Source organism: Acipenser ruthenus, chromosome 13 (assembly GCF_902713425.1).
Source record: "Acipenser ruthenus chromosome 13, fAciRut3.2 maternal haplotype, whole genome shotgun sequence".
Taxonomy (NCBI): Eukaryota; Metazoa; Chordata; class Actinopteri; order Acipenseriformes; family Acipenseridae; genus Acipenser; species Acipenser ruthenus.
In genome coordinates, this window is record NC_081201.1 from 36,354,045 (window position 1) to 36,379,874 (window position 25,830).

Consider the following 25,830-nt stretch of genomic DNA (forward strand, 5'->3'; position numbering starts at 1 on the left):
GCGTCATTCAATTCCTGTAAAGATGTGCTTACTGTGAAGTGTCCCCAATTATTTTGCAAATTGGATAGCCCAGCAGAGTTGCAACATTATACTTTGGGACCAATTTTTACAGTTTGGTGAGATTGAAGAAAAAGAAGGTCAAATTCCTTACCCTAGACTTGGACTCAAGCTTTAAAAAAACAGTGCTCTGTATTGGGTATTGTTCCACAATACATATTTTCTTTTCAGATATATACGTTAATATATATCTATAACGATATTCTATTGATGGATTTGACTACACCTCAAAGGAATTCAGTAACAGAGAGTATTACTATTCTATCTTTTTTTTCTAGCATGTGTCTTGTTTAGAGCACAAAAAGACATGGTTCTATAATACCAGTTCACATCCAGGTAATGCACTTCCCGAGGGCAGTGTTATGCAATGCTGTTGGTGTTTTTGTGGAAGCTGCTAATTATTACCTTGGAATAGGTTGTTTATTTCATTTTTACATGGAGTGGCATTCATAGATATTGTCTCCTAACTGTTCATATGTGTATATAAAGCATTATCGAGTCCAATTTGCATTTGTTTTGCATCCGTTTTTTTTTTTTTATATAACTTGGAGAAAAACAATGTAAATGTTAAGAGATTAGGAAGAAACAACTTAGAATTGAACTGCTTTCGGTCAGCCTTTTGTACTGTGATTCATTAGCCTGTTTATTTGCCGGAGTAACAGGGTGGGAGGCTGGGCACAAGCCTCCTTCATCCTTCAAGCTTTCAAACAATCCTGTAGCTTAGCAGCAGGGGGTGAGAGTACCACATGTGAGCAAAACAAAGATGGAAACAAAAAGGCTAAGTAAAATAAAATGTGATATTTATTTCCCTATTTTTCCAATTTGGCTTTATTCTTTACTGATAACATTCTACAAGAAAAACCTATTAAGCTAAATCTGAATATCAACTAAGTTTATAAATACCTGCAACCCCATAATTAAGTCACATTCACCAGACTTCACTTCAATCATAAATGATCTTTTTACTGCCTTGCATTATTTATTTATTTTAGCTTTTTTTTTATTTTTACGAGTTAGAATTACACTGCGATAGGATAAACTTGATTCTTTTATATTTTTAGTTATACTTTTAAGGTAAAAAAAAAGAAAAGTAATCTTTATTTCTGGTACAAATCAAAGGATCTGCTGCAGGACAGGATGCTTTGAAAAAAAATAGTTCTGTATGGCTAATTCTGAATTCCCCTTAATAAAGAAGCAAGCTACTACATGGATATTTTGACTTTAAAATTATTTTTTACTGGGTTTATCGAGAAATAAAATATTATAATATATGGAAATACAATCATTATTAATATTGGGCAACAAGAAAAAGGTACAGTATAGGTAATACTGGACAGCAAATGTACACTTGACATACAGTAATATACATGTTTTTAATGTGTTGTTTCTGTTTACAAGATGTGAACAAATACATTTAGCATTGAAGCATACATTGCTCTTAACAGTAAAGAATAAAAAAAAACAAAACCTTATTGACTGCGCCAAGCTGAGCATAGTTATTATTACTTATTTCTTAGCAGACGCCCTTATCCAGGGCGACTTACAATTGTTACAAGATTTCACATTATACAGATATCATATTATTTATACAGTTGGGTTTTTACTGGAGCAATCTAGGTAAAGTACCTTGCTCAAGGCTACAGCAGTGTCCCCCACTGGGGATTGAACCCACAACCCTCCAGTCAAGAGTCCAGAGCCCTAACCACTACTCCACACTGCTGTGTATGTGTGTGTGTTTTTATTTAGTTTTATTTATTTTTTTACAATAAATGACAATCAATTTTCAAAGATGTTTTTGCATACTGTACTGCCTTGTCATCACTTTGTGAAAAGACATCTCTTGAATGCATTCAGTTGGATTGAAATCATGTAGTTTCACTGTGAGTGACAGCTACAAGGGGGGCTAAGAGAAGCAGAGGATACAGCGTCTGGGTAAAGGGGGGTTGGGCAATGTAATATCTACACTATTGTAGTATTGTACTGGACTACCGTTTGTAGTAAATGAGTTCATTATATCTGACTACCCTGAAGTCAAATTAAACTGTGTGTCGTCTGTGCTGCTTTAAAGCTCTGTTTCATTGTTATTCTGAATTCCTAGAATAGATCCACAGGAATTGGTCAAGTTAGAAGCAAAAAAGAAAAAAAACAAACACATTGATAGAGTTCAACTTTATTAGTAGAGAAAAACAAAGGTGGCTACGTATGCAGGAATAAACTTCACTGGGCTCCTTAGGTACTCTCACAACTATTCACATTGCTGAAATATTATTCCCATGTTTTGAGTGCATATTTATTTAATGTAATGTAACATGCAAAAAAAAAACTAAAAAAAAACATGTTAATATCTACGACTGCTAAGAGGTATAATCTTGTCAAAAAGTGAAAAATATCTTATTCCTAGTGGAGGCTCTTGAGTGACAGGGCAGTGTGGCACTACAATTGTATCTTTATGGACCTGATTTGTTATTTTGCCATGGTATATCGCATCTTTTTGCAGCTGATTCCATTTACTCCTTTTTTTGTGTTCATGTCAGTGACCACACTTTTTATGAAAGCTATAATACACTGCCAACTAGAGGAAGGAGGAGAACATCACAGTTTAGCACTACATTTATTATTTATTTTACTCAACCAAGCCAGTCCAGTATGTTAAACACATGCCACATGGTTACAGCCCAGTTAGTGCACAGATATGTTTACAAGAGCTGTAATTTAAGCTTGGCAGTTTGAAGTCATTCCTTAATGGATGTATTCAGAGTCAATGAATGTTATTTACCTGAATATTTGAGTTTGGAGAAAATAACACATTTTCTCATTGTAACAAGGCACCACATTTTCTCTCACTTTCTCATTCTAATCTACTTTTTATTGCATAAGAGAAAAAATAACAGAATGAACACATTTTCTTTCTTTCTTTCTTTCTTTCTTTCTTTCTTTCTTTCTTTCTTTCTTTCTTAATTACTAACATGTATGTGTGGATTAAGAATTGCTAAATAGAGACTTAGCAGTACAATTAGATAAACATGAAAGTATATATGTAGTTCTACTGAATAAAAGGCCATGTTTATGCACATGCATGGATTCAATATTTCGAAGCTGTTCAGGGTTTGATTATGTATGTATTTATTATTAGGCAGAAACTCAACTCAGTGGCTGGGAAAATTAATATTGAATAGATATGCAATTGATATTAAATTTACGTACAATTATTCCTTGTTACTTTCTATTAACATTTAAGTCAGATTAACTGTATTTTCAATTAAAAACATCTAAACATTTTTGAAGGCGTGTTTGTTATCACCGCATGCACCAATGTCACAAATACCAGAAGTTATGTTTTTTCATGACATATCCTCTATGCATGTAAACAATATATATTTAGAAACAAAGGAATGCAACAATAAACATATACATAAATAAATAATGACATTACAGTGACAAAACAGGAATCAGAGAGCTGGTGTCTATCCTATCACATGACCTAAGTCTCAGCACAGTGGGCACTGTTGTGTAGCATATTGTATTCAGTTACATTTATTCTACAATCTGCTAGAGAAATCTTTTCCTGCTTTTCTGTTCTGAAAGTATAATGCAATCCCATTCCACCTACAGTTAAGACCCTGAATCCTTAAAAAAAAATCCTTGTCAATTTTATTACATATCTGCACACACACACAAAAAAAACCATAGACCCTTGGGCCACTAAAAAGGTTTCAACAAGTGCTCAATTGTGGTAATACAGGTGTTTCTGGCTGTTTTGGAAAATCAACAACAACAATAACAACAACAACAGGACAAAAAACGATCACAGCTATGATCTAAGCTCTTCATATCTGACAAACAGAAAAATGCTGAAACTCACTGTCAATAATAGCGTGTAGAGCCACCATGGGCAAACAGAGTCTGCAAGATGTTTACCACTCTTACTCCTCCTGAGGATTTTTGAATAGTATTAAGAGTCATCATATGTACCTATACACTCTGATCTAAATGTGAAATAATTTATTAATATTTCATGTGTGTACTTACATTTACTTTAGCGCTAATTGAACAAATTATTAATATTATTTTACAATTTAAGCAAACAAGCTTGGTGCTGTAGCTACATCAATATGAAATACCAGTAGTAGGCGCTATATTTATCGACCGAAGAAATTTCGGTCCAATTCATGTCGCTGTATGACTGCAGTCCCTGTTTGTAGCATTGGACTACGTACCTACTAGGTTTCAAAACTGACCATTTTAACATATTTATTCTGCAGTTCGGACGCAATAGCTTGCAAGGTGCATAAACATTAGTAAGAAAACATGTCTGGCTAATATGCCGAAATGAGATGTGGTTTTCCTTGTTTTTTTTTTTGTTTGTTTGTTTTCTCTGTTGTGGGGCCGTATTGCGGTTGTAATAATATGGAGGAGTTGAAAACTGCAGTCTCTTACAACAATGTCGGTTGTTTCTGTGGAGGTGCGGCGGCTGTTGCCATGGCAGCACATAGTTAGCAAACTCTTTAGGCAAGCAGTCCACGATAAAATGGACTAGATATTGAGAAGCAAACGTTTTGGAAAATGCAGAAAATAATTACCGCAGTTGTCAATGATGAATAGTATTTGCGGGAGTGGAGCATAAGTAAATCCGAATCGAATGTTCTAATAAAAAAAAAAAAAAAAAAAAGGTCTGTTTGGTATTTCTCCAGCCACAGAGCCATGTTACAGTCCCAGCCTGGTACTGTTGCTAGGATAAAACAAAGTAGCTCTGTTGTGTTGTGACGGTTGTGCTTTAAAATGTATAAACTATTCAATGTAGTTCTGGTAAATGGTGTATAATCCTCTTTCAAACACTATGGGGACTTTTGAAACGGCAGTGGCTGTTTCTTATGAAGACGATGACGAAGATTATGAATTTGAACCTCTACCTACGTTGTTAGAAGATGAGGTAAGATTAATAATAATAATAATAATAATTATTATTATTATTATTATTATTATTATTATTATTACTATTATTATTATTATTATTACATTGTTATATAAAAACAATGTTAATTGTGTCTAAAATAAAGGAATGTTTTTACGTGAAGTGGAAAGTTTTAATTTAGTTATGTATTTATTTTTATTGTATCGGGGCTAGTGAATGTATATGATCGATTGTTTCACTGTCTAGGCGCTGGATTAATTAGGCTGGTTTCTACAGAGTTGATAGTAATAGTACCTGCAGTTTTGGATTCCATTAGTAAATGTAACTTTTCAGAATTTCAAAGAGGATTGCTACACACACACACACACACACACACAACGATATCATTTGGTTTCTTATTCATATACCAAACTCTGCAACAATTTCAGAAGCAACATTTCTAGAAACGAGATACGAAATCATACATACACAGAAAGGCCCGAAGCCACCAAATTAAAACGTGTTTACAGTATACGTTAACACTTAGGGTTTGTTTGACTGTATTGTGTAATCATTTTTGAAGAGGAATACATTTCCTTTCTGTCACTTTCTGTACTGGCAAATAAGAACCTTTGTGATTATTATTGCTGACCTAATTAGAATATGCAATGAAAGGAAATGGGCAGTTGTGGCTTCAGTTGTAATGAATTTACCTGTACCTGTAGGGAGATTACCCAAAATTACAAATTGGCACGGTAACATGCTAAAGTAGATACACCATCTGTACCAGAGATGAGGGCCTATTTCTGTCTAGCCAGTTCAAGTACTTTTGTTCACCCATAATACAATTGCTTTCAATCTAGTCAGTCCTTCTATATAAACCGTCTAAAAGTGTATATTGTTCACAGCTGGTTTAAGATAGGAAATATGCATTCCACTACACAGGAAAAGTAATGCCCCAATAGAAGAAATCATTGAGATAATGTAGTCTGAATGTGCTAAAATTACTTCAGAAATACTGCTAAATGCCCACAACCATTGGTGTTATTTGATCAGGCATCTGTCAATAACTGTTAGACAAGCATTTTGTTGGCAAACCTTTTTATGTAGTTTAAGCAGAGACTTGTTAGGCATTTTCAAGATAGTATGTCATTCTATTCACAGATCTTTGCGGTTACAGTACAAGGCCTGAAGTATCTGGTTTTCCAATTTAGCTTGGTATAAAGAAAAAACAGAACAGAACAGTCCAGTGTTCCTCTGATGTCTTCTGGAGGGTTGGCGATCCCACCAGCCATCTCATTGCACATTTACAACAGTAATCAATTCATAAACATGCAGCATAAACAGGACATGATAGAGTGATTACCAGCCCTGGATAGCATTGTTTTCTGAGGTCAACTCATAATTGCTGTCTGTGTTGCAGTGTCTAGTTCACATTACAGTTCTAATAAAGATGGTACGTATGAAATAATGCACTTGTTGGCTGTGGTGTACAGCCCGGTTAAAGTTCTTAAACTGAAACAAAGCAAACATATTTTAAATTAAATAGTTGTGTCAATTTTTTAAACCCAACAATCTAAAAAACAAAAACACTTGTCTAAAGGTTAATGCTTGATCAATGTCAATACATATGTTTGCAATGGTGCTTCTAATGCTAACTGTAGACAAAGTCAAGCTATCATTTTCTATATTTTTTTCCGCAATGTTTGTGTCTTTGTGTGAAACATCACTTCAGGGCAGGGACTGGAGTGCAATTGCTACACAACACACACACACACACACAAAACCTTTGCACAAAACTGTTGCAACAGCATACTGCTGTCACCATCTAAAAAACAACCATCTAAAAACAACCATCTAAAAACAACCTAGCAGCCTCACACACAAGGATAAGCTTAAACTAGAATAACTGTATTGCATTTCAGCTTTCTTGATGTGGTTCTGATACTTGAATCAATAAAAAAGAAGTACAGTACTTCTCTGTTCTTATTGTATGGAGTAAATTATTAAGTTTTGACTTCATTAGCTCTATGTCTAAAATGAATTATTTTGTGCAAAAACTTTTGTGAGAATTGCATTCATTTTTCAGATATACCTGCTTTCTAGCTAGTGTTATAGGATTGTTTTTTCTGCTTGAAGGAAAATGTTTCCAACAGAATGGAAATTTGGTCCCTAGTGATTTTGGTTTTGATGTTCTGGTCTTGAAAAAATCAGAAAATGCATTCCAAAACTCTAGCACCATTCTGAATTCCCCAAAGTTCCAATCTTTCCACCCACGCCTTGCAATAAACACACAATGGAGAATATTTGCATGAATATTTATAAGTCTGTGTCTCAAGAAAACTGCTAAATTTGAATGCGCATGATTCTTGGAACCAGATGTTCTTAACTGTATAGTGGTGAAAGACCAAAGTTGCATTGTATATTCTAGTTTAAAATCTTATTAAATTCAATTCCAAATGATGCTGCATATCTATAATGTGCTGTAAAGTCTTTCAGTTTCCTTTTAATTGCCGCCTTCTGGAAACCCTTCATTATGAGCTACTTATTTTTAGTGCATATTTAACACAACTCAGACAATTGGACATGAAACTTCTCTTGGCAGGAGAATGTGTCCCTTGCGGATATCCTGTCACTGCGGGATAGATGCCTATTGGAGCAGGATATCTGGGCTGTCTGCCTGGAGTGTGCCCACTCCTTGAAGAGTATCTCCCACTCACCGCTTTTCCACACACTCTGCATTACCCCCGATACTTTGGCCTTTAATGCAAATGGAAACGTGTGCTTCATGGAACAGCTCAGTGGTAAGTACATGTTTCTTACAAATGATACAGAATGTATTTATTTATTTATATTTTTAAATAAAGCTTCTACATCACTAACTCAGTATTGCTAATTTCTCCTTTTCCTCTGAGAAAGAAATATCATATTTTGGAAAGTACATGGGTTTATGCATTTCTGGTTAATGCTGTAGCAATAGCTGTGTGATGTATTACTCTGTGATATATTGCATGTGTGAGATATTATTTACAGCAGTTACATCTTGCATATTATATAATATTTTGTGTATACAGTAATCGGAAATAAATAACTTCTAATCAAAATTTACCGTAGCTAAAAATAATCAACATACTAAAGTAATCATATAAAAATACTCACTTTTCAATATAAAAGGCAATGTTGTAAAGCTGATGAAAAGGGGTCCATGCAATAGTGGTTTTATATGTTTAAATTCAACTGTGCACAATGATGTAAAAGGTGGTGGAATAATGCCATCCTAAAACGCAATAGTGATTCTTGGACCAGTTTCTACCAGATTTTTTATTAGTGTATGTTCAGAGATAAAGTAATGAATCACTCCAGGGAAAAACACCTGCAGGATTATAATTATTATTTAGTTAAATAGAAAGCATTGCTATTGTGATAATTTTAGTATATAAAATAAACTGTTAGTGTTTGATAAAAGGTAAAACATTTAGGATTAATCTTGTGTTTAAATTATCATGTATGATTTAAGAGCGCAACTGTTTTGACTTTCGTATCTAATCCCTTCTACTTGTCTGTTATACTGCAATTTAGAACTATTATAATACTTCAGAAGACATTACATTATGATAATTGGTACTGGTATGTGTCTTCAGTCTGTTGCTTATAATTATAACCGTGTTTGAACTGAAGCTTGCTATGCAGTTTAGTAGAACACTGCAAAACATTACAGTATGCATTGTGTCAAAATCAGGTTTGAAATAAAATCCACACAATTGAAGTGGCTTTTAAAGTGTTTTTTTTTTTTTTTTTTTTTTTGCAACCTCAATAAGATCTATCTAAAAGTTTATTGTGATGGTGTATATTAGGGTAAAATTAATGAGTTAAAGCAAGTGAAAGCATGGTAAATACCCCTGGAAAACGACATGGCATTAAAGCAAGAGAAACTGCACAATTTCAATACAAATTTACAATGGTACACTTACATACATGAATTAAACATATTTTGGAGCGCAGTTCAGTGTGCGGTTCTCTCGTTCTCAAGACTGATTTGTGGCTTGCACCTCGTCTACTTCAGTGTGCAGATCCTTTTTTTTTTCTCTTTAACACTTACATGGGTAGCCATCCGTAGATTTTTAAAAGTTTGTCGTCAGCCATTAGCAACTTAATTAAAATGTCTGAGACGGTGACAAAATAACTTAAGAAATATTCCATAGATGGCCACTGTGCAATATTTGTTCGGAACCCACTGTATTGCCATTATGATAATGCTGTGGTCTGCAAATGGTTGGCATTTTTCCATGTAATAAACACTCTGTTCACATTTCGTTCCAGGAGCCATATGCTTATTTACTGACAACAGATTTCAATTTCTTTTAAGATAGTGTTTTCTTGTTTAATTTGAACAATGTTTAAGGTCTTTTCTAAGAAAAAGAAAAAAGGTTTCTCTGCTCATTTGCAGTGGTCGTGTCAGATAGTTCCTCTCGTACGTCTTTTATATCACATGCAAAGTCCTTTCTGTCTAGGCCTGTTAACAGTTAATTTCTTCTTGGCTAGAATAACCTTCAGGAGTTTTACAGGCCTGCACCATTTTTAAAACAAGACATAATAAATCCTGCTGAGACAGGCCTGATGCAGGCTTGACCTATTTTCCATCATTTTCTTTGTTGTTATGGCTGTAAAAATGCATGTTTTACCCTGTGGGTGTGCAGTCCTAGTTTACTGCAACGTAACATACAGTAAAATGTCATCTTATTTTTTTTTTCTTTAGAAAACATTTAGAGATTGTTTTTTGTGCATTTCTAATCTAATGCATGCAGTTGGTATTTTGAGTTTCTGTCATAAGCCACTGTTTCAATAGTATTATATCTTCTAATCCAGGAACCACAAAGTAATTAATAGAAGGGGATCACATTTAATCTGTCACCTGCATACAGGATGCCATACTTATATTTTTACATGCACTTACTGGGGATGTAATGTATGTAATATATTTTCACCTTTGTATTTGCCATGGTGGGGAATATAGTTACTGACATAGTGCAACACATCTTAAGGTTTTTTTTTTTCTTCTTCGTCCAGATGATCCAGAGGGTGCTTTTGTGCCTCCTGAGTTTGACAGAACAGGAAACACCTTTGAGGTAAGAACTGATTTCAAGATTCAGACCACAAATGACATTAAGAAACACTAATCAACCGAATCTCAAGTAACATTTATATAGCTCACCTATACAGACAGAACTCTAAGCTAATGTGAATAGTTTATATTTCAAATATAAACTATTTGAGTATACTGAGCAGCATTTAATTTGTATAGAGGAATCTCTTTTCACATTTCACAATATATGAAGAAAGTGCAAGTGATCTAGTTGCTCCAATACATAAGGTGTGTTATGTGGCAGAATAATTCATGCAGTAGGAAGTTAGCCTTTTAGCTGTTAGGGTTAATCGGTAAATGGTGATCAGATACAGACGTGCTCAAATTTGTTGGTACCCTTACAGCTCATTGAAATAATGCTTCATTCCTCCTGAAAAGTGATGAAATTAAAAGCTATTTTATCATGTATACTTGCATGCCTTTGGTATGTCATAGAATAAAGCAAAGAAGCCGTGAAAAGAGATGAATTATTGCTTATTCTACAAAGATATTCTAAAATGGCCTGGACACATTTGTTGGTACCCCTTAGAAAAGATAATAAATAATTGGATTATAGAGATATTTCAAACTAATTAATTTCTTTAATTAGTATCACACATGTCTCCAATCTTGTAATCAGTCATTCAGCCTATTTAAATAGAGAAAAGTAGTCACTATGCTGTTTGGTATCATTGTGTGCACCACACTGAACATGGACCAGAGAAAGCAAAGGAGAGAGTTGTCTGAGGAGATCAGAAAGAAAATAATAGACAAGCATGGTAAAGGTAAAAGCTACAAGACCATCTCCAAGCAGCTTGATGTTCCTGTGACAACAGTTGCAAATATTATTAAGAATTTAAAGGTCCATGGAACTGTAGCCAACCTCCCTGGGCGAGACCGCAAGAGGAAAATCGACCCCAGATTGAACAGAAGGATAGTGCGAATGGTAGAAAAAGAACCAAGGATAACTGCCAAAGAGATACAAGCTGAACTCCAAGGTGACAGTACGTCAGTTTCTGATTGCACCATCCGTCGCTTTGTGAGCAAAAGTGGGCTCCATGGAAGAAGACCCAGGAGGACTCCACTTTTGACAGAAAAACATAAAAAAGCCAGACTGGAATTTGCTAAAATTATGTTGAATAAAAAATCAAAAGCAAAGTCTGATTTCTATTAAATATGGAATAAACAATGGTGGATGCCAATTACTTTTGTCAGTTTCAAGTTATTTCAGAGAAAATTGTGCATTCTTCGTTTTTTGTGGAGGGGTACCAACAAATTTGAGCACGTCTGTACTTAACTTGACTTAATGTACTTGGTAAATGAGGCCCTGTACTGTATCTCTCCTTGTTTCATTTTCCCCAGCTAATAAATTGGCACACAGGCACCACTGGAATCAAGATGTAAAATCTGACTTGGGCTGTACCCAGTAAATACATTCCTTAAAAAGAAAAACCCTAAAAGGTTCTTTATTTCATATAAGAAGTAACTTGTACCTGTCAATAGACAACTTCACTACTGCACACAGGAATTCATGACGATAAATAGGGGACATCAATACAGAAGCACTGTGAGCCTTTTGGGCCTGTTTCATTGGAAAAACTGATACCATGTCTATAAAACTAATTATTTTGAGGAACAACTGCTTGGTGTAAATTCAGATTATATTAGCCAGTCGATAATTTCATTATATGGCCAGTTAACGTTTGTCATTGCACAGTTTGTACTGATGACATATTGATTCAAACAGCCTATCACCGGAGGATATTTAATTTAATGTAATTTGTACCATTAAACTTGTTAGTAGATCTAGAGTAGTTTTAGTAGATGTTGTTGATAATATATTGAGAGTTGCTATTTTTTATCCTGTCCAATATGTCTATATTCAGATTATTGTGTTCATTTCTGTCTGATTTTAACTCATTAAGCACTCCAGACTACTATATATCATAGGTTTTCCAATTCAGATATAGAGAATATAGGACATAATGTAGTGCAGGCACCATAATCATAACGGATATGTCCTGAAGTCATCAGTAATAGTAAGTAAGTATTGTTTAATGGTCATTTCTGAATCACCTCAATTTTCTTTTCAGAAGGATGGGCATTAGATAGTAAGCCTGGTGAATAGTGATCTGTGCACAAACAGCAACAGAGAATGATACAGAACCATATATAGGATACTATACACTATATAATAGGATATTAAACAGGTAAGAAATTAAATATTCCAAAAAATGTATAAGGTCTCTTGTGTTACATTCCATCACAAAAAGAAAAGTGGAACCGGCTCGTACCATTATGGTAGTAATTCCTAAAGGGTTATGTTTCTCTTTTTTATTGGCATGTTTCCATCATTTGTTCTAGCACAAATAAGGCATTGTTTCATGCAGTTTTAGAACAAAACACAATTTTACTTGGTGCAAAGTACAGGGATGACTTTTTATCTAAAAGCGCCTGAGCCTTCTCACTTTCCACAAAATCCTGGCTTGATAATATTACAGTTAGGACAGAGTTATTTTGGATGTCATGTCATGTAGCCTACTGAGGTAGCTTTCAGCTACAGCAGGGGTTTTCAACCTTTTTTTGAAACTGCACCCCTTCTCTCTGGAGGTTTCAGCTCAAGTACCCCTTTACAATTTTCGCTCTACTGAATAGCACAACAGTTGCAATAAAATGGACAGTAATCTGATTAACACATTTCTTTTCCTCCCCGTTTATTTAATAAATAATTTATGTCACCACAGTTTTGTGGACAAACTGTTGATTTAGGGCAGAATAACAAACAGTAGGCTTAATTCTTAAAAGTTTATTTAGTAACCTATTTGGAAACAGTCGTATTCGCTTTCTATTTGACAAAGTTAATACTGTATAAATTATACAAAATAGTGTGCATTATAAATGTTTTTACGTTAACTTTTACTTCCCATCTCCGCATAATTATGTGTGCCATTTAAAATGTTTACCTGAAGATAAAACTATAATAACTACTAACAATGATAAACATTTTTATTAAAGCCAACATAAAAATTATCCAAAGGGATTCGGTATAACTTTCTGTAAACAAAAATGTAATATTTATGACAGTGGTTTAGCGATACTATATAATTCTGTTAAGAACTAATTTCATTTTTATTTGTTCATTTCTGAGTCGTCCTGCATACCCCCTATGACCAGACAATACTTCTAATTGTCTGGCATTTAGCTGAAGTTCTTAAATTTAACGTGACAAAGGTGTTTTATAGAGTTATTATTATTATTATTTGTTTATTTAGCAGACACCTTTATCCAAGGCGACTTACAGAGACTAGGGTGTGTGAACTATGCATCAGATGCAGAGTCACTTACAACTACGTCTCACCCGAAAGACGGAGCACAAGGAGGTTAAGTGACTTGCTCAGGGTCACACAATGACTCAGTGGCAGAGGCAGGATTTGAACCGGGGACCTCCTAGTTACAAGCCCCTTTCTTTAACCACTGGACCAACTTGGACCAAAATAGTGTACATTTAATTTAATAGGAATCAATATTGCACAACCTCGATTTCGAAGTAAACATGCTGAAAATCAATACAGAGCCTTCCTATAGAGAGACAAGCAAGAACAGAGGGCAGTCTTTTTTTGTTGTTGTCTGAAGGTTTTGTATAACACAAGGTCTTGCTGTGAATGTGTGATCTCTTTGAATTGGCTGCTTAGCTGCATCACCAGCTCATCTTACTTGGCTAGAAAACACTTGCTGTATGCTGCCTTGAATTGAAATGTAAATACCCTAAATTATTTTAATTAAAAAGATGATCGATTGGTAGTGCTTTTCATTAGAGCTTGTATTGATTCCTTTTGATTCTGTAATATTTGCATGTTGTTCACTCTTAGTTACGGAAAACCATTCAGAAGCATATAAATTGAAACATGAATACAAGATCAGGGAAGATCAGAGCACAATTTACACAGCCATTTTGCTGAAGGACAAGCAAGGAGCAAATTAACATAAATATATTTAGTAAAGCAAAACCTTGTTGTTTATGGTTTGTTTGCATAAAACATTGTTGCGTTCCTGCAGTTGCAATTTCTCTGGACTTTCTGTAGATAACAAATAGATTGCTAAGACAGGTCCCTGGAGTAAAAAAAAAAATTAAAATGACTTTTAAGAAATATCAGTAAAGTTCCAAGAATATGTATGTGTAGCTGAATGACATTAAATAAACACTATGTTTCAGGCTTCTCAAAATAAATTATACATTTTTTTTTTTTTTTTTTTAATTGCTGTTCAAGTTTTCCATACAATGAAACTCTTTAAATTCCGCTTGACAGTCATTATAAAACACAGATAACTTGTATGTGCCCTTACCTATTTTATTAATTCATGGCAGTGTGATTATATAACAATACAAATAAAAGAATATTGCATTCTGTCATGCCGTCAGTGTAAGCAATTCACTTTAGCTTTGCCCCATTTTGGAGTTTTAAATATTAATTGACCTGCTTAGATGCTTGCATAAACAAGTGTACTGTATACCGTTAGACAATGTGCCAGTATGGCGTGTTTTAATCCCCAAAGTAATAACTAATAATACAGACAGCTGCTTCTCATCCTATGGAAAACGTTTTTTTTTTTTGTTTGTTTGTTTTTTGTTTTTATATATTGTTAACCTTATGTTTACTTCCTTGTTAAGCATTTTGCGCAGTAGGATCGCATAGTGTCAGGGTGCTGTCAAAACCAGAGTGCTAAAATGAACAGCACAGTCTGCATTAAAAAGGGTTTGATTTTCAATTGTAGGATTTTAACACACTTGTTTTTATTACATTTTTACTAGGTTTGGAATAAACCAGTGTATCAGCTGTCTTTTTTTGCTTTATAATACAAGTACCATGCAAAATTGAAGCTTTTTAATTCATTGAATTTATGGTTGTGTGCTACCAATTGTGTTATTTATTTAACTAAACATTGGGGATAGTGTGAACATCCCTGCTTCTTTTTTTTTTTTTAGAACAAACATGACAGGCTTGATGTTAGTATGAATGAATAGATGAATACAAGGGTATGATGGATGAAAATCTTTGAGATGCAGACATAACAAGCGTCTGTAAAATTGCGTCTAAGGTTAGGGGTCCCTGGGCTCCATGGTGACAGGGGAGGGATGGAAAGCATGCTAATAGGACAATTAAAATGTTGTGCAGCATGCTGCTATGCAAATTATGTTTCCAGTGGTGCAGACTGCTGCTGTTGCTGCTGCCTCTACATCTTCTCTGGAACTCAAATTCTAAGGTACCAAGTCTGTAGCATAGACATGCCATTGCTGTCTACCAATGTAGTATCGCTTATAAAATATTAGAGCCGACCAATACAATTTTACATGGATTTTATCAACTTCTTTTTAAAGTGCTTAATAATATGAATTTGCCATGTTTTTGCTAATGAATGCAGAGATTTGCAAAAATAATATCTTGTAGCAACTTAATAAAAAAAAAAAACAACCCAAAAAAAACCTTGCTTTTATTGAGCGATTTTGAAAATTTGCAAGCATACATCTGTAGGTATTCTGCCGTCCACCTGATGAAGACCAGTTTTTATAATTGACCGATGCAGCTACTAAATGTAAATATTTCAGAAGCATTCAAAGCAGTTAATTTGTCTTGAGGTGTCTTAAGCTGCATTACAAAAGGATGTGAAATACCCAGGTTCCCTAATCCTCCTGAATACTAGTGATCATAGTAAAACAAACATGATGTTATGTTAACCTTATTTGGAAGTTAAAGCAGTGCTTATTTTTGGAAAAGGTGGTTGAGGAAACGTCTTTATTATCCCAGGGCTACTTTTTTAATTCTGCTAAGTCATGTCTGGAATTCAAAGGGCCAGAAAAAGACAAGCACCTGAGCTGAGCTGCAGGTACTGTACAATTTACAAACAAAACGCTTGTTGAACTGCAAGACCTGGTATAATGAACAGCATGGACTAAGAAAGCTGTTGTCAGCAAGATAAACAGATGACTTGTTAAACAGAAAGAGAAGTTATAATGTTAAATGTAATATTTTAAGACACCCTTTTTAAATGTACTTTTCTATAATTATCCAACTTATGTATGATTTCTTCAGCAATATCCTTTTGGCCCAGGATTTTCCACAAGTGTGGGCAGTCTGAAGTATGAACAGAATTAAACTCTTATGTTACATTGCAGCATGAGAACTTGTAAAACAAATGACTCATAAGAAAATGTGTTTTACATTTGTCAAATGAAGCCTGAAATAGGTCTGTCAGACAAGATGAATCTGAGGTCTCCGTCCCGGGATCCATTCGTACTGCTGGAGTTTTGCATAATATTGCGTTATTGACTGCTTAATGGGTTGATGCATGGGTTTATAAAAGCTGTTGCAAAGTAACCTTTGAGTTATTGTAGTTCAGATAATCAAAATAGAATTTTACAAAAAAAAAAGATTCTATTGGCACATATGGCAAAGTGGTTAACTGTGTGGAGGTGAAGGTAATGCAGCAGTGATTAATAAACAGACAGACAACTATAATCCAGGTGCAATGTTATTTAATGTTTTTTAAATCCAATGACTTGATGGCAAAACAACAGTAAATAATAACAATGGTAATGAAGCAATACAGCAGTGTGTATTGCTTATTTGTAATCTACGGGTTGGCCCCAAAATAATAACAGTCCGGTTTTCAGTTCACCCACACGTAACACAAACACCAACACCAGTTCACAGTACATGCTCTAGTGCTCGTGGTGAATACAGTTCTTTAATGCAAACAAAAGTGCAGAGTTGTTGATCCGGGTTTAGTGCTGGCCTTTGGCGACAGCTCTGGATTGTGTTAGCTGTCCAAATAATTACATAGGAGCAAACACAAATGTTAATTACCCTTCTAAATTGAAATTAAAACATGTTGCATCTCCATCTGCACAACCAACCTTTAAAAAACAAAAATATCAATATTAATTTGTTTCCTAAAGAAATTATCAGCCTGCTTTTGTTTTAGTTTTTTTTTTAAAACATTTTCCTGACAACTGTCAATCCGACCTTTCTCCACTTCAATAATTGGATTTTAAAAATAGTTGGAGGCCACTGTACCCCACACATTAGGATAAACTCCACAGCTTCAGTTTTTCTGGAAAGTCACTACCGGTTGTTGATATTTCAGTCATTCTGCTGCTTGCTGTCTTAGCTCATGTGCCCTTTTAACAGGCTTTAAAGCTGAAAATTTACCAGCTAAATAATGATCCCCTGTGCTGTGTTCCCACTTTGTGTTGTGTTCTCCAAAGCTGTTTGTGTTACAGGATTCTTCTTAGATCCAACTCTGTCTACATACGTACAAAAAAATACTATCCAGTAATAGCTTCAAAATATAATTACCAGAGTCTCTTAACAGCAGTTGTGAATTTGTAAAACGTTTTAAAGAGAAGAACATAATAAGAATGAAGTGCATATTGATTAAAATATCCCAAACATATATTATTTTCAGTAGTCTGCAAGATCAACATGTTATTTCCTACGAAACTGTACTTTTAATGTAAAACATTTTCCATAGACACTGAGCAATGGAAACTGATACACTTGTATATGACCAGCCACATTAAACTGCAAATGTTGCGTTCAGAATATCCCTTTAATGGGAATTAGTCATGCAGATCACATGAATAACATCATGAAACTGTATATAATCAGCTCCTTTTACCGTATGGTACATTTGTGTATGATATTGTTTCCAGACACATTTCATTAAATTATTTCTGTGTGGTTGATTTCTTAATTATGGACAAAGTAAAATGGTTTATTGTGTAGGTAATGCTGAAAAAAAAGCAGCATAATAACTTCACTTAATAATTAAGTGAAGAATGCTCCAAGATATGTTTAAAAGATGCACATACATGAAGGCAGCACTGGTGTGTTTATAGAATTGGATTAAGATGCTGCCTAAAACTCTATGTGTGGCAAATAAAAAGAAAATTTACAGTCACTAACAATCTTGTGCGACTTTGTATGTGCCTTGTCAATGTTTACAGTGAAAATTATTGATCTGTTAATATAAAAAGAAAACCATTGATGGGTAGTTTGAACAGGGTACTTGAGTGGCTCATCTGGTAAAGGCATGGCCACATGATGTGCAGACATACAGTTGGGCTTGATGGTTTGTAGATTGGCCAGGTGCCAGGCGAGCTCAAGCGGACACTTACAGCCTGGACTGTCCTCCAGAGGTCGTAGTTTGCCAGCATCTACTCTGGAGCTCCTGGCTTGGTCATGGGATCTGAGGACACCAGCTGAACTTCAGTTCTCCTGAGCTGTTGTTGCAGTGAGGGACTTTTAATTGAACATTCAATTTTTTTTTTTTTAAATGAAAAAATGTAATTAATCAGTTGGCACTGGCATACCGTAATAATAATTATAGTTTTATTCTTAACATTTTTCATATTTCAAGATGACTGATATTTATGAAAGTAACAAAAGTGTCAAGTATAAATGGTTATTGACCAACACTTTTGACTTTCTTTTTACAGGGGACATGCTAGTGAAAGTACAGTAATCACAGTAATCTGTATGAAAATTATTGGTAATTAACATTTCATAGATGTTGGCGACAGTCAGATATGGCTGCTGATATCATTTTGGTTCTTTTTAGTCTTGGGTGAGGAGAGAAGGAGGAGAGGAGGAACTGATAAATAGTAAATGTGAACATGTGCTAATGAGCAGTTGATTTTACCCCCAACACCTTTTTCAATGGAGAAATGCTTCCCTTTACAGGCACACATCTATTCTCTGGGTTCAACCTTAACAGCAGCTATTGAATATGTCATAGAGCCTGAACTGGAGCCTGAGCTGAGTCAAGAGCTGAAGATGATTTTGGAACAGATGCAGCTAGAGAAACCTGAAGATAGACCAGATATTGAGGTTAGAGCATCCCTTGACAGAAGTAATAATCAGATATGTTTGCCATTGTTAAACATAAGGATATTGTTAAACATAAGAACTTTGTTATCGTGTTTTAATTTGTCTGATAAGTTTGGTCTTTTTCAGATTTATTTTTAAACTTCATTGCATTACTTGTATTATATATGTCATATATGTTCTAAACTGAAGTTGAAATATTATTATGTTTTGCTGCAGACTGTTATTAGGCTTGGTGAAGGAAATACGAAGTGTGCCTCAGCAGCTATTTGTCGTAAACTTTCTGCCATAGGACGAAGAGTGTTATCAATTGAATCAGTTGCTGCTTTTCAAGGTAAGATAGATTAAAAAAAAAAATTAAAAAAAATCTACTTGTGTTTCATTTGATTTATTATTATTATTATTATTATTATTATTATTATTATTATTATTATTATTATTATTATTATTTATTTCTTAGCAGACACCATTATCCAGGGCGACTTACAATTGTTACAAGATATCAAATTATTTTTACATACAATTATATTATTTTTTACACATTATTTTTACATACAATTACCCATTTATACAGTTGGGTTTTTACTGGAGCAATCTAGGTAAAATACCTTGCTCAAGGGTACAGCAGCAGTGTCCCCCACATGGGATTGAACCCACGACCCTCCGGTCAAGAGTCCAGAGCCCTAACCACTATGCCACACTCCAAAACCCATGCAGTTTAAGGCAACCACAAACCAGAGGACTGATTAAATCTAAATTCTGTGCTAAATTCTGTTAAATCTAAAAACAAAAATCCACAATGCCGCCCAAATGCTTGGTATTAAAACAAATATTCTAACTGTATGTACTGTAATAGTGTAGAGGTTTTTCAGAGTGTTTTAGGTAGGCTTACAGTGTTAGATTTTACTGTAACTACCTCGATTAGCCAGCATGCTTTTCTGGTCCCATGCGGCAGATTTTACCATACACTATTGGATGTTACATATTCTTTAATGTTTTACAAACGCTCCCACATTGGATGTTTTGTATGAAAAAATAGAATAGAAATAGAATTCAAGTTTACAATATTATGATGTAGAGAACCTACATGTATAATAGTGTGTTTGAACATCAATGTAAAACAAAAGTATATTTGCTGGGTTTTTAACTGACAAGAATGTTTTAGTGAAATTCAAGTCAAATTTAATATATTTTACTGTCTGTTAACAGATGGTTGTGAAAGTCCATGGATGATAAAAGAGCGTCAGGCAGGTGTGGGACGTGAACTGCAAGATTATGAACGTAATCCAGCAGATGGATCTTCTAGCACTGAGGATCTGGTATTTGACCCTAATTTATTGAAGAATCAGATTGCAAAAGCGGCTGAAAGAGAGGGAAAATGTATGCGAGATGTAGTGGTGTCTTTGAAAAATGACTGTACAGTGCAGAACTCCGTTGAAGAGAGAAGAGAAAATGAGAAGCAGTCTCTATCTAATGAGAATCAAGATACTTTGGATCTTCAATCGGAGCTTGATACCACATCCATAGAGCCAAAGAAAATGTCACCAGCCATGAACCTAAAATTAGCAAAACTATCAAAGAAAAAAGACTGTCCTCAAGTTGAATCAAGTACACTTTCAGACTTTAACAAAGGCGTAATCTCTTTGCAAGATACCAGTAGTTTAAATCCAATCAACCAGACAGAATCTGTGAGGATAGCGACTATACTGAATCATTCTAATTCCTATCAGAGTACTCTTCCTTTTCTTCCATTTAAAGCCAGCAGAACTGTGTCTGTAATAGACCTTTCTGAAATATTGCCAGAAGAAAAAAAATTTCCTAGTCCTGAAATATTAACAGATGACAGCAGCACAAGTTATACAAACCTCTCTAAGCCTTTGCTTCCCCAAGAAGAGATGCACTTTGAAACAACTGAATCCTCAGGATATTTGCCAATGGATAACAAAACCACCTCTTCTCCCGTTGAGGTGGAAGACTTTACATCACCTGTTCACTGCATCCAAAGCCCCATTGAACCAAACAAAAATGCCGTATCTAGCCCAGACACCAAACCTGTATTTGGAAACAGTAACTTGAATCATAAACATGCCCAAATCAAGTCTTCTACTGTAAATGAAAGTTGGATAAATAACAACATATACCAAACTGAAGACAACCACATGAAGAAAAGTATGCTTTGTCTTAATGAAGAAACTCAGGATGAAGTAAGTTAATTTGTAGACCGTAATACTTTGTTTTTTAACATTATTTCTGTGTCATAGAAGAGCTGTGCAGTTGTGCACAATTAACATAACTAATTATTATTGATGAGTTTGAAAGCTGCAACCCTGAAATCCCCAGAACCACTCCATGCATTGCTGTAAAGTAGTGGTGCATTGTTTGTCAAACAGCTGTCCTGTTAATCTTCGGTTGACTTGCACTACTATTGAATGTTATGCAAAATTGTAAACTTTAACTATACAGTGAAAAGTAAAATGAACTAGTTACCAAAAATCTTTTAGTTCATTTTTTGCAGACCATGTACTGTACCTATAGGCCTACAGTAAAGATGACCATATGCATGATGGTAGTATAACTCTTTCAAGATTTTGTACTGCAGAAATACTGTGGGAAAGTCAGGATAACTGTATAATAGATTTACCCTCCCCTTCATTCCATTTTTAATGAAGCCATGAAATCCTAATAGTAGTGTGAGATCATGGAGATGTATGCAGCCTATATATATATATATATATATATATATATATATATATATATATATATATATATATATATAATATATATATATAATTTGATATATAGTTAATAAATAGTTTTGGGATGTGGTGTAAATATTTTTTATTTGCATATTTGACCATTTGAGAGCCAACTATGCCCTTCACTCAGTTTAAAGACGGTTCTATTAATTTCAGTTCTGTGCATTGGTGCCACCTGCTGGAAATGTAATGTATTACAGCTAAAATCTTGCTACAAAACCACAACACGAGGCTTTACAAGTAATGGGGTTTCAATTTACTTGTGTAAATGATGAAACACACAGGAAAAATCCATGCCCAGTTTCACATGGAAACCTGCATTTCACGTGTAAATGTTAATGAGCGTGTTTATCCTTAACTATAAATATTGCAGGGGAGCAGGTCAGTTGTTACTGTGGATTCCAAGACGGCAGAAAGTAATGGCTGATGGCTGTCATTTTGTATATCTGTTGTGAGTTTACAGTTCTGTATAAAACCACTTAGCATGAACTGCGTTATGCCATTGTTATAGTATTAAAACAGCTGTTTGAGAATACCCTTGCTGTAAAAACTATGTTAAAGTTAAACACGAAGAGCAAGTGAGCTGCTTAAATGTAACTGAATTAATTCTCGTCCTTTTTGAGGGTAGTATACGCAGCATCACCTGATCCCCTATATGCTGTATTGCCTGAATGAAAAGGATATATATATATAAGTCTCCACCGGTTTTCAGCCATGGCGACCTGCAATAATTACAGCAGCTTAGATTCACTCGTGTACCAGATTTCTGTGCATGGAAACCACATTTTCACAAAATTTCACTAGTAATCTTCAAAAACAGCACGAGTACTTTACGCATAGCTAATTTACATATCAACCCCCACCTTTCCCATTCATTTGCATGACGTTGGGTGAAAAGCCCGGTTTACTCGAGTAAAATAAACTGAACGAATGGAAACCCAGAAAAGCATTTTACACGAGACATTTTTCTCGTGTAAATGTCTCGAGTAAAAAAAAAAATGATGACATGATGACATACTAGTGTGATAAAAAATGATGAAATGATGACATGATGACATACTAGTGTGATAAACTGATGTATTATAGATGAATCCTTAAACTAACATGTGACCTAATTGGCTATGGTACTGTTTTAGAACTATAAGTAATATCTGAAAGATACAATTATGTATGTTTTGCTTTCAGTGGGTATTGCTAAAGGACCTTCTCTCTCGTTGTGGTAGACCATTGTCAGTTAATGAACTATGGGCTCTGTGTCACATATGCCTTTACACTCTCCAGACCTACATAGATTTTCCAGGTACAGTGCATCTTTTTCATAGGTTACACAAATTCAGTTCTGCTAAAAATGTTAACAAATGTATCGTGAAAAAAAAAAAAATAATAATAATAATAATAATAATAATAATAATAATAATAATAATAATAATAATAAATTACAATTTGACACATTTCATAGAAGGTTGTCATAACATTGAATGATATAATCCATGAGATGTATAAGAAATATAATACGACTTAATGTGTATATTTATGATTTAATATTTTCTTATATTTAAACAGCCTATTTATGCCTGGATTCAGTTTATGTTGGTTGTGATGGCGAACTACTGTTTTTAACTCCAAAAAACACAGGTATAGTGGGAGCTTGAAGGTATTTGGTCAACTTTATTTCCTCTTCAGAAGATAATTAACGTACTTCATCTAATTAGATTGCTTTTTCTTCACAGTTTGTGTTTTTTTTTTCTTTTTCTTGTTTTCTTTGCTTCAGAAACACTAATAATAAAACTGTGCATAACAGTGAGGCTGCAATATGAAGCATATCAGACAATAAGTAACAGTAAAGTCTCATTGATGTATTGATTGGTCATGTCTAAATGATAAAAACTATATATTTCTGTTTCATTATTTCATTAATAAAAATAGGTGATGAGGTAAAACTTCAAGGGTTATTAAGTGACCCTTACCAGCTGGTAAAGCGTGATTCATTCTGATGTCTAACTTTTTCTTCTTTATTTCATCATCTGCATCTGTTCTTAGCTACCTGTGATTCATTTTATTTGGCACCAGAATTTCAAGAACATGGCATCGTTACTGAGAAGGTTTGGGTTTTTTTCATAAAATAATTCAGTCAGTTTTCTTAACAGCTAAAAAATTAGTTTTCTAAAGCTCAAAAATGACTTTCTTTTTCCAGGTTTGTGTTTATGGTGTGGCAGCTATTCTCTGGGCGGCAGCAAAGTTTAACTTTTCACCAAATCAAAAGTTAGCATTGCCAAGAAAGTTAAAGAGGCTGCTGCTTGAGATGGCAAAAAGAACTCCCATTGAGAGACCATCTATTGCTGCGGCACGAAAGGTAGTTATTATCACTTCTTAGTTCATTCTTGTTAGGCTAGTGCAGTTTAAAGCAGTACTGATATTTACAGAGCACTCTGTTAAAACCATGTGGGTGCATGTCTCTGTATAGCTTTCGACAAAGTAGCTGACTATTCTGTACATAATAAAAGGTTATTCAAGATTCCACATTTGACTTTTCAGCACTCTGAATGCAGGCCTAAGATATAAGATGCATAGAAAATGTAAAAAATAAAATCCTGTGATATTGAAGTTCTCAAGTCAGATTGCAATTTATTTCATCCAAAATCTACAATCTGAGTATCTAAACTAAATATTAGCTTGACTTTGGCACTCCCTGCTCTGTTTATTTTTTGTTGTTGTTGCTTACATTTTTATTTCACTTGCTAATTTTACAGACCTGCAGCGATTATCTGTTTCATCAAGGGACCAATGCCAAGAAGGTTTGGGCGGAGCTGATCAGCAGTATTCACCAGGTTTTGTATTTTTAATATAATCACATTATTTAATATATGTCACCAACCTATTATGTTTCATTTCTTTTACCGGATCCTGCCGAGTCAACGCCCCGGTTTGAACGATCGCCCCTCTCCTCTGCCTCGCCCCTCGCAATTTTTAGCTGAAAGTAAAATGTTCACCATTAATTTCCATTTTGTAATAACCATGTGCGAATAATGCCTGAGGGGAAATATCGCTGCTCACGTGAATAGAAAAAACTGCCTAGAAGTAGTTGCTCTATGGATTAATGATTCAGACAGTTGCTTGCATCATCAATGATGAAGGTTCAGATAAGGAAGGTGGTTTTGGATTAGATGATACACACTCTGATTGATTATGCTTTCCTGTTGTTATGCTACAATCCATATTTTTGATCTATATATATATATATATTTTTTTTTTTTTTTTGACACTGCTACTTTGGATGGTATGTTAATTTATTATTTCATGTTGTGTTTTCTGACTGGACACTCCAGTTTCTTACTTACAGAGATTATGTAAAGCCATTTATTTTAGTGGACCGAAAATGTAATGTGTTTATATTGCAGTTATAATGTAGATCTAAGTTTATAATGTTCTGTGGTAGAGTAGCATTGCCGTTAAGGCTGGCCAGTGGCAGGAAGAGCAAACGCAGAGGCAGAAGACTGCAGTTCAGCACGGCTGAGCACTTTTATTAAATAACAAAGACAAACAAATGATTTAAACTAACAAACAAACCCACACCCAAGCTGTGCTATCACTGGATAGAGACAGCGTGCACAACCTTCTGCTCGCAGCCCTTCTAAACTGAAGAGACAGCGTGCACAACCTGCTGCTAGCAGCCCTTCTGCTAAACTGAAGAGACAGTGTGCACAACCTGCTGCTAGCAGCCCTTCTACTAAACTGAAGAGACAGCGTGCACGTCCTGCTGCTAGCAGCCCTTCTCCTAAACTGAAGAGACAGCGTGCACAACCTTATGCTCGCAGCCCTTCTCCTAAACTGAAGAGACAGCGTGCACAACCTGCTGCTAGCAGCCCTTCTTCTAAACTGAAGAGACAGCGTGCACAACCTGCTGCTAGCTCCTAAACTGACCGAACAAGCAAAGGATCTGGCTCCTCTTTTATACAGGTGGCCATTCCCAAATTGGCAAGCAGTTCACCAATTTGGCAATGGACACATTTCTGCAGAGATGGGATTTTAACCCCAGCCCTGCCAAACTTAAATTCAAAATATCAAACTATATTTACAAAATTACCTGTGCAGGGCCTCAGGCCTGACACTTGTTCATGT

The 25,830-nt window shown here is 34.8% G+C and overlaps 1 protein-coding gene across 3 annotated transcripts in view; it reads left to right on the forward strand.

Annotated features, from left to right (window-relative positions):
- The first annotated feature begins 4,214 nt into the window (after nucleotides 1-4,214).
- Nucleotides 4,215-25,830, forward strand: part of LOC117418270 (kinase non-catalytic C-lobe domain-containing protein 1-like) — a 38,145-nt gene continuing 16,529 nt past the window's right edge. For 2 of the 3 annotated variants that reach the window (XM_058985246.1, XM_058985247.1), the window contains exons 1-11: nucleotides 4,215-4,987; nucleotides 7,554-7,752; nucleotides 10,016-10,074; nucleotides 18,812-18,958; nucleotides 19,175-19,289; nucleotides 20,165-21,159; nucleotides 22,897-23,011; nucleotides 23,275-23,346; nucleotides 23,752-23,813; nucleotides 23,906-24,064; nucleotides 24,462-24,539. In XM_058985246.1, coding sequence (XP_058841229.1) covers nucleotides 4,868-4,987; nucleotides 7,554-7,752; nucleotides 10,016-10,074; nucleotides 18,812-18,958; nucleotides 19,175-19,289; nucleotides 20,165-21,159; nucleotides 22,897-23,011; nucleotides 23,275-23,346; nucleotides 23,752-23,813; nucleotides 23,906-24,064; nucleotides 24,462-24,539 — 2,121 coding nt within the window. In that variant the 5' untranslated portion in view covers nucleotides 4,215-4,867. Of the gene's footprint in view, nucleotides 4,988-6,112; nucleotides 6,405-7,553; nucleotides 7,753-10,015; nucleotides 10,075-18,811; nucleotides 18,959-19,174; nucleotides 19,290-20,164; nucleotides 21,160-22,896; nucleotides 23,012-23,274; nucleotides 23,347-23,751; nucleotides 23,814-23,905; nucleotides 24,065-24,461; nucleotides 24,540-25,830 lie in introns of all 3 variants that reach the window. The other variant, XM_058985248.1, reaches the window with a different exon arrangement.